This window comes from Strix aluco, chromosome 4, assembly GCF_031877795.1.
Source record: "Strix aluco isolate bStrAlu1 chromosome 4, bStrAlu1.hap1, whole genome shotgun sequence".
NCBI lineage: Eukaryota > Metazoa > Chordata > Aves > Strigiformes > Strigidae > Strix > Strix aluco.
This window is the reverse complement of record NC_133934.1, coordinates 26,182,211-26,195,873: the sequence shown is the minus strand read 5'-3', so window position 1 is coordinate 26,195,873 and position 13,663 is coordinate 26,182,211. Positions and strand designations below refer to the sequence as shown.

At 38.4% G+C, this 13,663-nt stretch overlaps 1 protein-coding gene across 3 annotated transcripts in view; it reads left to right on the top strand.

Moving 5' to 3' along the window:
• RFC1 (replication factor C subunit 1) overlaps nt 1–13,663 on the top strand; it is a 44,960-nt gene that overhangs the window by 22,846 nt on the left and 8,451 nt on the right. For all 3 annotated transcript variants that reach the window (XM_074822359.1, XM_074822357.1, XM_074822358.1), the window contains 13 exons: nt 491–723; nt 1,442–1,516; nt 3,420–3,497; nt 4,379–4,466; nt 4,562–4,863; nt 5,970–6,077; nt 6,605–6,784; nt 7,087–7,191; nt 8,285–8,681; nt 9,611–9,720; nt 11,562–11,676; nt 12,143–12,231; nt 13,257–13,394. In XM_074822359.1, the coding sequence (XP_074678460.1) occupies nt 491–723; nt 1,442–1,516; nt 3,420–3,497; nt 4,379–4,466; nt 4,562–4,863; nt 5,970–6,077; nt 6,605–6,784; nt 7,087–7,191; nt 8,285–8,681; nt 9,611–9,720; nt 11,562–11,676; nt 12,143–12,231; nt 13,257–13,394 (2,018 nt within the window). The remainder of the gene's footprint in view (nt 1–490; nt 724–1,441; nt 1,517–3,419; nt 3,498–4,378; nt 4,467–4,561; nt 4,864–5,969; nt 6,078–6,604; nt 6,785–7,086; nt 7,192–8,284; nt 8,682–9,610; nt 9,721–11,561; nt 11,677–12,142; nt 12,232–13,256; nt 13,395–13,663) is intronic.

The following is a 13,663-nucleotide window of genomic DNA, read 5'->3' as shown; positions in this document are numbered from 1 at the left end:
AATATACAAGTCTACAAAGCCTATATTATCTGCTCTGTTAATGAATACTATAAAGTAATAAAATAAATGTGGCTTTGTACTTCACATTTTGTACGAAGGAAGAGTTGTGCTGTTCAATCTGATATTGCATTAATTAAGGAGAAGGTTCAAACTTCAGTGACCTAGATTTTCTATCATCTTCCCTTATGTAAGAAGGCTTTCTTTGAGAACCTCTCTAAATGAGAGGTGATGTATGAACATAAGTAACAAATTTTATGTGTCCCTATTTCAGTACTCAATCTATTCAGACTTGAGCTATACTGTCAAAGATGCTAAATACTATGTGTTATGCAATTCAGCCTTTTTTTTTCAAATAACTTTTCAAATAATGCCTGTAGTAATTTCTTAGGATGCGAGTTGAGGTAATCTGCCAGAATAGTTCTCTTGAAAGTTCCGTTATAAGAACTTAAGTTCCACATACCAGAAGTAATAGAATACTCTTCATGTTTAGATGAAGAAGATGACTTTGTCAATAAAAGAATTTCATTGAAACCGAAGGAGAACGGGATGTCACCGGTTGGTTGTCCAGGAACAGCTACAGCAAAAAAGGAAGATGTAAAACCACGAGCTAAAAGCAAACCGTTATCTCCAGTGAAACAGACTCCCACCTCGGCACTTGATTATTTTGGTACAAGTAGTGTCCAACGATCTGAAAAGAAACTGGTAGCGAGTAAAAGGAAAGAAGTGAGTACTGGTGATGTTCCTTTAGGCTGCTAGTGGGTCTGATAGCAGATCAAAACGGCCAGTTTAATGGCTGCAAGGAGGTACTTAACTGCTTGTCCTACCTAGTTACTTTTTAATGACCATTCAAGTTCAATTCTGATGATATGTGCAGGCATATCAAGTCCTCAAATGCAAGTTTAAAGTACCATTTCCATGTCTGAGGAGATAGCACAAAGTTGAAAGTGGTATTCCCTATTGCTTCTTCTCAAGTGACTTAAAATTAAGTAGTTTTCTGAGATTAGTGATTGGATGGGATGGCTTATAGTTGGGGGCAGAGGGCAGGAGGGAGAGGAATGAGGTTGTTTCCCCAGGCTTTATGGCATACATATTCATGGAATAACAAAGCACCAAATAAAATATGGAGGAAATTAAAAATTCACAGTGTAGTTACTGATTTCTCTTTCAAGGGGGCCAACTGTGGTAGCTTCAGAGATGTTCAGCATTGTTTGAAGAAATGAGATATTTATATTATAGCATGGTTTTATTTTGAATAGTAAAATCTCTTGAAAACAGCTGTGTTTAATAGTGTTTAAGTTAAAGAGTTAGAAATAAAATGCTGCATGTCTCATTCTCAGTCCTTTTCTAGAAGTACACAAAACTAATATATACAGATTAAATTATTATGATTTACACAGTATTGGGGAAACTGAACTGTTGGTCTTTTTTTTCTTAAATATAGCCTTCACAAAGCAGAGACAGCACACTAGATGATGAGGCCATTGCTAGGCAACTGCAGCTCGAAGAGGATTCAGAGGTAAAAGCTCTATAAATTTACTGCTCTATGCCAAGAGCAGTTTGTTTAACTTCAAATTGTTTTTCCTTGAGAAATTAAGATGGACTTTCCATGTATGCTATAAATAAATAATAAAATTCATCTGTATATTTAACTCTTGCACATATGTGCAAACATAGGCATGCAGTTATTTTTATGGGCATTATTTCAGTTACGTGAATAGAACATATCACAGTCTATTTTCTGTTTATCCAGCCTTTCTTTACCTGTGCGGTTGATGAGTTGATGTGTCTATAATAATCTTGCTTTTCACACAGAATTCACTTTCTGCTTCCTCGAGTTTTTGGTTTTTTGGATATGTGTGGTGTGGGTTTTTTTGGGGGTGGGTGTTTTGTTCCCCCCCTATTCCCTGGAGTGAAAAATTAAAAGCCATTGCCATCCATGATTTGTTTCACTTGTCAACTGAGTTTTCTTATAGTTGAGAAAAATGTGAATGACTCTTATGTGTGTGTGTTAAACTCTTCTGTTTGAATCAGTGCTAATATGAAGGAAAGGTACATTTGTCATACATACTTACTTGCTTTTGGGAAAATCAATTCATTTTGTATATACTGGTAATATTGAGTATAATTTGAAATAAATACATCGTACATGCAAAGCTTAGTTTCGTCCTTGACCTCCCCAGAGGTATGATGAATCTACCTTTAATCTATTAGGAAGTTAAACAAACTGTCAGGAAAAACAAGGTGTTGTCTTTCATTTGAACTGATCTTACCTATAATGCTCTCCTTGTCTATATGTATCATCAAAGGAATGTACTTTATTGCAGGTGTATTTCTGCCTCAGTCTGATTTGCGTTTGGTATTGCTGCCCTTCCCCTTTCTCACCGTACACAGGGAAGATGGATGCATTTCACACTATGGGCACATAAAAATAATGCCTGTGGCATATTGGTTTTATAAAGTCATCTGTCTGAATCTTATAATGTGGCATGTTGGACTTCAAGACAATTATGAAAACATTTTTGTTGTTGTTAAGTTAAAACTGTGGTCAGTATTTATTGGCAACAATATACGCTATTCGGGAATAGAAAAAGTTTTCCCCAAGGGGCCATATTGAATAGGAGAGGTAACTTGATGATCAGTTATCACTGTAGATGTCACAGTTATTTTGTTAGGTGAAATAAAAATGAAACCAACCTGGCTTTGTTTTTTACAATTAATAAATAACTTTGTCGGATTTCATGTGCAATATTTGTTCTTACTGGTTCTTCCGTCAAAATAAGTTGTGTAAGTAGAAATATTAAAAAGTTAAAGTATATTTGTTTCCATAAAGTAAGCAGAACTGGCAACAAGAGCTGGGCTAAGGTAGTAGTTAAATTCTCTAAAACTGCCAGAAATTTTTTCATATGATATGTTGCTAGTGGTAAACAAGAATAAAATATTCGTTGTTGAGACATTATAATACTTAACAGGCATCATTCCTACTTGTCTTTTAGGACTGCTTTTGGAAGTTTTCTAAAATCAACAGGTTGCATCTTGGTGCAAGCTGGTGGTTGTGAGATCCTGCTTTCAGTTTTTGATTGTTTATTAAAAGAAAAAGTTGTACAACAATAAAAAATATGAAGAAACAGACAACCTCTTTGAAAACGTTATACAGGCTTAATGTTTGTAATGCAACAACTCCAAACTCTACTTTTCTCACTAGATTTCAGTCTCTCTTTTATGGGGAAACAAGTAATTTTTAAGTGGTATTTTCAGAAATTCATGTGCCTCTGGTAGGATGCACTTTTTCCAGCTATGTGCTGTCTTATTTTGGATAAACTTTTTGTCTTGAACAGCAAATAGAATTTTAAAAAAATATAGTAGAATTAAAACTTGTCAGACGTAAGCCTAAAAATATTTTTTTCTTTTTTCTCTTTCAGCTGGAGAGACAGCTGCATGAAGATGAAGAATTTGCTAAAACTTTGGCCATGTTGGATGAAACACCACGGAAGAAGAAGGTTGAATTATTTTTAAACTTTAGGTTTTAGAAATTGCACTGGGAATGTTTGTATTTAGACATCTAACCTTTGTTTTGAAGTTTCCATACAAATGCATTAAAAACAGTAAGAAAGTGTTTGCATGAAAGTAACAGCCTCGCATTTCATACTTTCCTCCTGGATTTTCCTCACTCAGTAAATAGAGTCCTTCATAATCAGGCAGCAGGCATCGCTGTATCTTTGTGCTATCTGCTTCTGTTGAAATGAGATTTTAAGTTCTAGTTCTAATTGAGCGAAAATTGTTGCTGAAGACTCATGCTTTAGATCAACTATAGCTCCTGAACCAGCTTTGTTGGTTCAGGAGGACAAGCTCAAGTAAAATGAGTCAATGGTAGAAGCTGGTGAAAAGTGATGGGAGAAAAAGGAAAAGGAAGGAGGAGAATACTCTCCTTGCTTTGAGAGACGGGGCAAGCAGGGATTTTGAGATCTTTGACACTAACCCCACTGGTGGGAATCTTACCAGTTCTTACCTTGTGGTGTAAGGCACAGTAAAATGTTTGCTGGGTTGTACATCAAGACTCTTAGAATTTAGGACTGCTAATTTGAATATAGCAAGTATTAGTACTTCTAGACTAATCAGTAAACCAATTGAGGTCGAAGTTTACTGTAACCTGGAAGTTTGTCTGGCCTTTGACTTAAGGAATTGACTAAGTGCATGGCTGAGTGCAGAATTCGCTCATCTGCTTGCCTTTGATAGAGATTGTATTCTGACTTGTGGCAGGGATCAGCTTTGTTAGATGTCAGTCAGTCTGTTGTATTTAACAGTAGGGAAACTTGTAGATCTGGACTTAATGGTAGCTCAGGATATGCATCTCTGACTTTGGCATTGTGTGTTTGTTTAGGCTCGGAGAGATTCAGGAGGAGAGCAAGCAGTATTGAGCATCAAGAGCAGTCCTAACATGACAGAAAAACATAAGCAGTCAGAAAGAGGTAGGATCTGGAATACAGACAGCATTTCACCAATTTAAAACGTTGATGAGACACATTCTTACATATGTGCTCTCCTCCCTTTGCCTCCTTTCAAGTGAAAACAGCAAACTCAACAGGCAACGCAACGAATTACACTGTGAAGCAGCAAACTAAATCTGAACATTCAAAAGGCTCTCGTTTATCCCTACAATCATCTGATGGTAAAATAGCAAGAGAGTTGACGGATAAGACCTTGCCTTTGAAACCCACTTCTAAGCTTGTGTCTCTGAAACAAAAAGAAGAGATTGCTGAAAAGGAAAGAGGTTCTCAGAGTTTAGTATCAAAAGAAAAAACTTCTTCAGGGAAAGAAGAGAAGACAACACCAAAGAAGGAGAAAATTTCTCCCAAGAAGACTGAGGTAAGAGATGTAAAAATTAATTTAGTTGTCTTGGTGGAGTTTGCAGGAAAACAGATTTCATTTATTATTGTCACTGTTGTAACTTGGTGCTTTGGATCTTCTGGGCCGTTTTCAAGAATCTGAATTCTAGTAAGGCTTTAAGTTCCTAGCAACTGTAAAAATATAGGGAAAAAGTGAGCTGGAAAAGTGTAAATTAATTGCATGAAGGAACTGAGAGTTCTTTAATGCTCATTAAGGTGTGCATGTACGCTGCAAAATCAGTTCAGTGCTTTTTCATGTTTAACTTTCCTGAAAAAATGCAGAATGCAGGAATTCTGACACTTGCCTAGTGAGTGAAAACTTACTGTTCATGTGAGCGTGCTGACCTTGTAGGTCTGTACTGCTGTTAAAATGATAAATGGCATTTCCTACCACCCTCCCCCTGAGTCTCCTCTTTCTGAAGTGTATTTTTTACAACTGATACATTATGTAGGAATATATTTTAGTTTTCTTTTAACTGTCTGATTCAGTAACTGTAATTCTTGAACATACTGGCAGCTATTTGCAACCTTAAAACATACTTTTTAATCATAAAGTACAAAATATCCAATTTTGACACTTTAACAGTTGTAATTGGGAGGGAGACTGAAACATTTTTTGGAGGTGAGTTTTAAACAATTTTTTACTGATGAAAAAGCTTAAATATCTCTTGAAAGTAGAAATACTATGAAGTCGACTTCATGTAAGTGTAGATCTTGTCTATACCTGATCACCATTCTGAAATAAAATAGAATGTGAATTTAAAGCAACAATTTATGAATTAAGTGAGCATTTACATGTGGAATACAGGTGAATCTCCAGAAACTTGACAACAAACAATGGGTACCTATTTTTAAACTCTAAGGTAAGGTTTTTGAAATCTTTTCGAAAAGAACAACAAAAAATACCTCAAAACAGAAGCACCAAAACCAGAGCGAGCTTTGGTATTGCATGTTAATAGATTGACAACAAGTGTTAGAACTTTTCCTTTGGTGCATAAAGATGTCTTAAACTGTGATGCTTGAGTTTGTTTTGTTGTTTTTATACATGTAATATGTGTATTAATTTTTTTTTCCCTCCTGCCCAAGTCTGTAAGTCCTGAGGACTCTGAAAAGAAGCGAATCAATTACCAAGCCTATCGAAGCTTCCTTAATCGTGAGGGTCCAAAAGCGCTGGGTTCCAAAGAGATACCTCAGGTGAGTTTGGCTACAACATAATTCAATATGTAGAAGTGGCGTGTATCATAAACTTACTGTTGTAAGTGATCTAACAAGTATCAACTAAACTGTTTAAAAACAGGTATTTTTTTCAGATAGAAAGTCTGTATTGGAAAAAGCTAAAGTGTAATGCAAAGCAGTGACTAAATGTAAGAAAATACAGTAAGAAATTAAATTATGTACTTGGTTTATGAAGTCATGATGATGAAAAATAGTTACTGTGGTCTTGAAGACTGCTGTCACTCATTTGACTGACATGCTATGCTTGAAGCACAGAGTGTTATGAGTATGATCGGTCAGGTAAACGTGTGAAGTTTTGTTGGTAGCTATTCCTTTTAATGGCTTTTGAACTTTTAGAACTATTACCTAGCTAGGTACGAAAGGCTTATCTTTAAAGTTTTGCAGGGTACTTGACATGGTAGGGGGTTAAAAAAAGCTTATGGTGAAGAGGCATTTGGCACAATTGCATCAGGTAATGGCATTTTCTGCAACACTCTTGTTCTCAGGGAGCTGAAAACTGCTTGGAAGGCCTGACGTTCGTAATTACAGGTGTTCTGGAGTGTATTGAAAGAGATGAGGCCAAGTCTCTGATTGAACGTTATGGAGGAAAAGTAACTGGCAATGTCAGCAAGAAGACAAACTATCTGGTTATGGGGCGAGACTGTGGCCAGTCTAAATGTGAAAAGGTGAGCGTTCCTGTGCCTGAGTGAAGTTCAACTGTGAATTGTTCATAGCTAACTGTTGATTTTGAGTATCTCTGCCAAAAGGAGTCAGTACTACCAATAAAGTGTATGTTAAAAAAGAAGAGTTGCCTAATGTTTTAGGGCTTTGTTTTGGTTTTATTTGTATGTGTGTGTGTATATATGTGTGTATATAAAAAACCTTTGTGTTGTTGTGTTCCTAAACATAGTCTTTACTGGAAAGCACTCTGAAGTGAATTATGTAACTTCTAACTTGACTTGACTTTCAATTCTTTCTTTTGCTCCAGGCATCAACTTTAGGGACAAAAGTTATTGATGAGGATGGCCTGTTTGATCTTATTCGAACTATGCCAGGCAAAAAATCCAAATATGAGCTGGCGGCAGAAACAGAGGTTTGTTTATAATAAACTTAGGAGGGTTTTTTTTTGTTTGTTTTTAATTGAAAGGAGTTTTGGTCTTCTGTTCCAGTAACAGTAACCCTGTGATTGTCAGTTTGACCTTCTAGGTTAAAAGTATTGAAAGTGAAAATTTTTTATTTGTGTTTAAGACTTCGACTTGGGAGCTATAGGGTTTTCTTCCCACCTTTCATTTTTACACTCTGACATTATTCTGTATTTTAGGTATCTGACTGAGAGGGTAACTGTATCTCCTTAGATGGTTTAAATTTTAAACTTTGAGTATTTGTTTGTTCTTTGAAATAAGTACTTGTGACTGATATTGTATGGTACCCAGACAGGCCCAATATAAAATTATACTGTAAACATGGGACAACTATATGTAAACCATGTGTACACATACTGATTTTGTCTGTGTGTGGTACTTGAACTAGTAACATTAAAGGTAAATTTTTCAGGGAATGCTGTAAAAACAGTAACAACTTTTTAATGCATGTTTGAATTTAGTCTGTAGTGGCTGATAAAATGTTATTAAAATCTCTGTTAGCTCTAGCATGTTGTGCATTCAGTATAGACATCGTTTTGGTACTTCTGATGTGGCTAGATACATGTTGCATGTAAAAATTCTATGGTGTCTTAAGGAAAAGCATCTCTAAGCTTACTAGCTAATTACCTTCACTCCCTTTGAATTATTTTTGGTTGAACACTTTGTGGAAGAGTTGTTTTGCAAAAGCTTCATGGGTGTCTGGCCCATTTGTTCCAGCCTGACAGTCCTCAGTTTTGGCTTTTTTTTTTTTTTTTTAAAAAAAAAGATGAATCAGGCTTCATGAGTAAGGGGACTGCTCTTGGAGTGACCAGAACATTTTCTGTTTCTTTTTTGTGGGTTGTGCTACAGAACCAGGTGACATAGTGTTTAAGAGTTTATTTTTTCAGAGAAGAATGTCTTTATCTGCTTTTGAAGCTTTTTTTATCAATACATAAGCTTTGTTACTTTCTTAAGCACTCCTGTATGTGTGTTCAAAGACAACATGTTTATTGTATGTGTTTTTTAGAAATTTCCCTTTAATTTTCTTACTTTTATTTTCCTAAGGCAAAGAAAGTGGAGTCAAGACCTAAAAAGACACCGCAGAAAGCTGAAACAGGAAAAAGGAATTTTAGCCCCTTCAAAAAGGGAGCAGATAATAAAAAATATAAGTCTACTCCTGAAAAAGGAGATACTGTCAAATCTGTCAAGAAAGAAACCACTGCTGTTCGAAAGCTTACAGACTTTAAATGGCAGACTGAAGAGAACAACGAAGCTCCAAAACCTAAGGGGAACTTGGATTCTGAGATTAATGAAGATGGAACAGAGAGATTGCTATGGGTAGATAAATACAAGCCTGTATCTCTTAAGGCAATAATCGGACAACAGGGTGAGCAAAGCTGTGCTAATAAATTGCTCCGATGGCTCAGAAATTGGCACAAGGCTACTTCAGAAGATGGACAAGGTGACCAGCGCGGTTAACTTCTCTCTGTGGTCTTCCATGCCAATGACATTACTTGGTTCCATGGACTGATAAGGGCTTTTGAGATAGCAGAAGCAACTCTAGAAATTGGGAATGAGGCTGCAGTTGGGTGCATTTTTAGCAGCAGTTGAGCCTGAGGGTTTTTTTTTGTTGAAGTAGTTGTTCACTTACCACTGCCACCTGCCCCTCCCCATGCACCCCTCCCCATGCACCCCCCCCCCCCCCCCCCCCCCCCCAAAAAAAAAAAACCCAAAAAACCCCAAACCCAACAGAACAGAAAACTGTCTGAAAATATTTAGGTCTTGTGGTAGTCTCTTAAACATCAGCTTTTTCCAAAAGAAACAGAAATAACCTAGCAGTAATGTATATAAAAATGGCCTCTTGTTCAGGCTATTGAAATCTTTCTCAGCAAGAGAAGTGTTTGCCAGTGCTACCCTGAAAATACAGGGTACCAACATGTTTAAAGGGCTGCTGTCATGCCTGGGGAAGAGGGGAATTGTTAAGGTCCTGGTTCTGCCTGACTTAATTGTCCATGTCATATGTAGTGTGCCATCCTATAGACAGCTTTTTCTGTGTTTTGAAATAGCATTTAAGTTTCACTTCAACCGTAGTGGGGTTTTTCTGTGTGGTGTGTTTGGGGTTTGGTTTAGTTTGTTTGGGGTGTTTTTGTTGGTGTGGTGGGTTGGTGGTTTTGTTCTTTAATGATGTGGTGGTGAGCAAATTGCTGAAATAGTTGTATTGTATTAATCTCACTTTTGCTATTTTTCAGTTTAGAATCACTGCAAGTCTTAAACTAAGATGGTTTAAGCTGCCTTGCCCCAAATGGTTAGGATGCAGATGTGTATGCGTTAGAAGTATGCAGTTTGTTTTGTAATACATACCTAGGTAAAACCTGGAATTTTCTTTTATAGCAAAGACCAATAAAACTGGAGGCAAAGATGATGGTACTGGTTTTAAAGCAGCATTACTTTCTGGTCCACCTGGAGTTGGTAAAACTACTACAGCTTCTTTGGTTTGTAAGGTGAGTTCATATTAACAGCTGTTCCCAGCACTTTTTGTTATATATTGATTCTGTATCTGAATACAGATGCAGGGTGCAGTTGGTATCCCCTAAATGACCAGTCTGCTCCCAGCCTAGTTCCACCTGCTCAGAACAGGGTTCCAGGTGAAAATATGTGTATGTTTAGATACCTTTATCAGGTCTGGGGCAAGAATGTAGCAGTGGGTGTATGCATTTCACAGAATCACAGAATTGTCTAGGTTGGAAAAGACCTTGAAGATCATCCAGTCCAGCCATCAACCCAACATTAACAGTCCCCAACTACACCATATCCCTCAGCGCTATGTCGACCCGACTCTTAAACACCTCCAGGGATGGGGACTCCACCACCTCCCTGGGCAGCCCATTCCAACACCTAACAACCCGTTCTGTAAAGAAATGCTTCCTAATATCCAGTCTAAACCTTCCCTGGCACAACTTGAGGCCGTTACCTCTTGTATTTCTTTCTGTTATGAGAGGAAGCATATCACAGCATGTTGAACGACTGGAAATGGTTTTCAAGAATTGTGAGCATTCAGCACAAGTTCTACAAGTCAGAGAATATTTGCACTAAATTTAGTGAGAGTTGAATTCTGGCAGGCTTTTTGAAAGTTTCTATGACAGAGTGGGTCATGGATTTTATATATCTAACAAAGATATCTTGCCCAGACTCATTCTAAAATCAAATACTACTTTAGGATGAGAGAAGTTGACAGGGCTATGTGTCCATTTCTAAATCTGAATTTAGAAATGAGTTTTTCTGAACTTAGCTGGAACACTGTTCTGCTGCATCATGAGAATCAGCTGAGAACTCCATATTGTAGAAATACCATTAAAGCTAACTTATTAATAGTGGTACTGTATCAAGTTACAGATTGTTATTGTTGTTCTTTGACTTGCAAGAACTTTCTTAGAATATGATACTACCAGCTTGGAAGGTTTGAGAACTGTTGTTGTGCTGGGAAAGAATAATTACTTAACTCAAACAAGAGTTGTACAGAGTAACTCCCACTCTTCTCCCCGCCTGCCCTAGAGCTTTGTGCCGGCAGACTGATGCCACAACCAAAACTAGACCTGCAGAAGAGCTGGATGTGTTGACTTGGGCTCGTTTCTGCACTACCGCATGGTCTTTGCTGCTTCTGGTTTCCAGCCTAGCTTGCTCACAGCTGCTTCAGGTCTCTGCAGAGCATTTCACTGTGCTCCATGGGAGTAGGCAACAAAACTGGGTTGTTCAAGCTGCAGGAACAAAGCTGTGTGCAGCTCACTGCTGTGCCGTGGCATGCCCCTGGCAGAGGAGTTTGCTGATAAAGGAGCAGCTGGGTTTGGTTCTTCAGGGACTGAACCCAGCCCTGTTCTGAAGTATTAGGGCTGCTGGGGGAGCAGTGTGTTTCCAAGCTCTTAAATAGTTAAAAGCTTCTCTTTCCTTCAGCTTTCAGAGTGGCATGTTTCTTGTCCTGACTCTTTGTGCATAAGACTTTGATATGCAGCTGGAAATACCATGGAGCTTAGCCAGCCTTGGCTGGAAGTTCTGTTTGTATCCCTGGTGGCAGTTCTATTAATCCTTCAGAACTAAATCTGTGCCACTGACTTCCCCTCTTGGCCCCCACTTAAAAACAAGTTCTCTTGAGTATGTCTGTTCCACGTCTGTGAGAGAAAAGGAGTATAAGGGGAGAAAGGAATCAAAGCCACGAATTGTATGTGAAAATGGTGTTGTAAGAACTTCCTTCTGGAACTCTGAAATACTGTTTCTAATTCTGAGTATGCGTATACTCTTTCACTGATCTGTGTTCTCATATTTTGTGTGGTTTATGTGTTTTGACTAGGAACTGGGGTATAGCTATGTGGAGCTGAATGCCAGTGACACTCGCAGTAAGAACAGTCTAAAGGAAGTAGTTGCTGAGTCACTTAACAACACCAGCATCAAAGACTTCTGTTCTGGTATGTCTGTGGTTTGAAGGAGGATTTTTGTTGTGTTAAAAGTCTGGTTACAAGAGGGACAGGGCTTCCTTATTACACAACAGCATTAGGAATTTAACTTGCTCATCACACGGAGGGATCCAGCTCTCACAGGGATGGCTTCATTTAGCAAGCTGTTTTATTTCATCTGCAATTGTAGAATTAAATCCTCCTATTAGTAGAACCAGTTGTTAATCTGCGCAAACTGCTGAAGAACTCTGCAGTTGCTCTTCTGTTGCATGGGACGCCTTTCTTGGAAGATGACACAAGGTTATAGTCAGTTCTATTCTGTGATCATAGATTCACGTGATCAAGTGGCGGAGCAGGAGGTTCACCACCACCTCAGGTGTCTAGGATGGGCTTACCTAACCTGTAAAGCATTGGGTAAAACTCTGAGCAAGACCCTATTTTATTCCCATCTCATTTTCTTGTCCATATTCATTTTCAGGCACATCCTCATCAGTTAGCGGGAAACATGTATTGATCATGGATGAAGTGGATGGTATGGCAGGCAATGAAGACAGAGGAGGGATTCAGGTGAAACTGCTATAGTTATTAGCTAATGCCATTGCTAATAGTGCATACCTTACACAGCACAAAGTATTTCAAGCCAGTCTACTGTCCTCAACCCATGGTCCCTAGAAACTCTCTGTAGAGAGTACAGTTTATTTGACCTGTTTTAGAAGTCAGTCTTTGTGTCAGAAGAATTATGCGTTGGTAAAGGGGGGGAAAAAGATACTTCTGTATAAGAAACCTGGAGTGATGAACTTGGATGTGTGCACTGTAGATGTTTATTCCTGGATAGGTGAATTTATCCTCCTGTGTCTGCAGCTGGTATGTACCTGCAGTGGGAGGTTTGTAGTCTGACTGGGGCAGTTGCTCTCTTCAGTAGGCAGTAACACGGAATAAACAGTGTGGCATAGGCAGTATTATACTTTGTTCCCCTTAGCAGCTCCAGTTTTAGCTTCTGAAGGTTTCCCATGGTCACATGCAGTACTTCTGACAATAAAGGGCATACAGATCTTTAGTTCTGATGCAGACATTTATGTTGCAAGAACATGAAACTGAATTGAATTTTGCTTTCATTAGAGCAGGCAAAGTTTGTTCTGGTAAGTCTAACAATGCTGAAGCCTCAGGGCTGAGCTCTCTGGATGGGGAAGAAGCCGACCTTTTTACTTCCTGCTGCTTCATTGTTTGTGGCAGGGTGCGTGAGAAAGATGTGTGCTCCCTCTGAGCATAGGCCAGGTCACGCTGGCTTTGGACAAATGAATCTCGTTCTGCAGGGGGACAGCTCTGCTGTGGCTTATTGGTCTTAATTGCTTCATGAAGAATGGTCTAAACATGATTGCTGGAAGTGGGTAGACAGCCCATTTAGTGCAGCTGAATAGTGGGAAAAGTAGGAGAGGGGCTAGGTTTTCACTGTGTGGAAACATGATTACAGTAGGAAGAGTGTTAGGAACTTGCATCTCTCAAGGCTCTGATTTAAGGCAGGGACTAATGCTGCTTGGTGTAACATTTTAAACATTATCTGATGTAATCGTTGTGATGTGTTTAAATCACAGGAGTTGATTGGTTTGATTAGACACACAAAGATACCCATCATCTGTATGTGTAACGATCGAAACCATCCTAAAATGCGTTCCTTGGTCCACTACTGTTTTGATCTTCGTTTTCAGAGACCTCGTCTAGAACAGATTAAGGTAAGAAGGCTGTGGCTGTAGGGGCTGCACTGAATTACCATCAGTAACTTCTGTTTTCATGTGGCAGAATGTATACAAAACTGGAAACACCAATTAAAACGGACCACCTCAGTGAGTAACTACTTTTCAAAATAGTTTGTCTGAGTTTTTCTTCCCAGAGAATGAAGTATCCCAAAGCCTTTCAGATTTAGTAGTCTACCTTAAATATATCCAAAGATTTTTTTTTTTTTAAATGATAATGCGCTGCTTTTTTTACACCAGTGACAAGG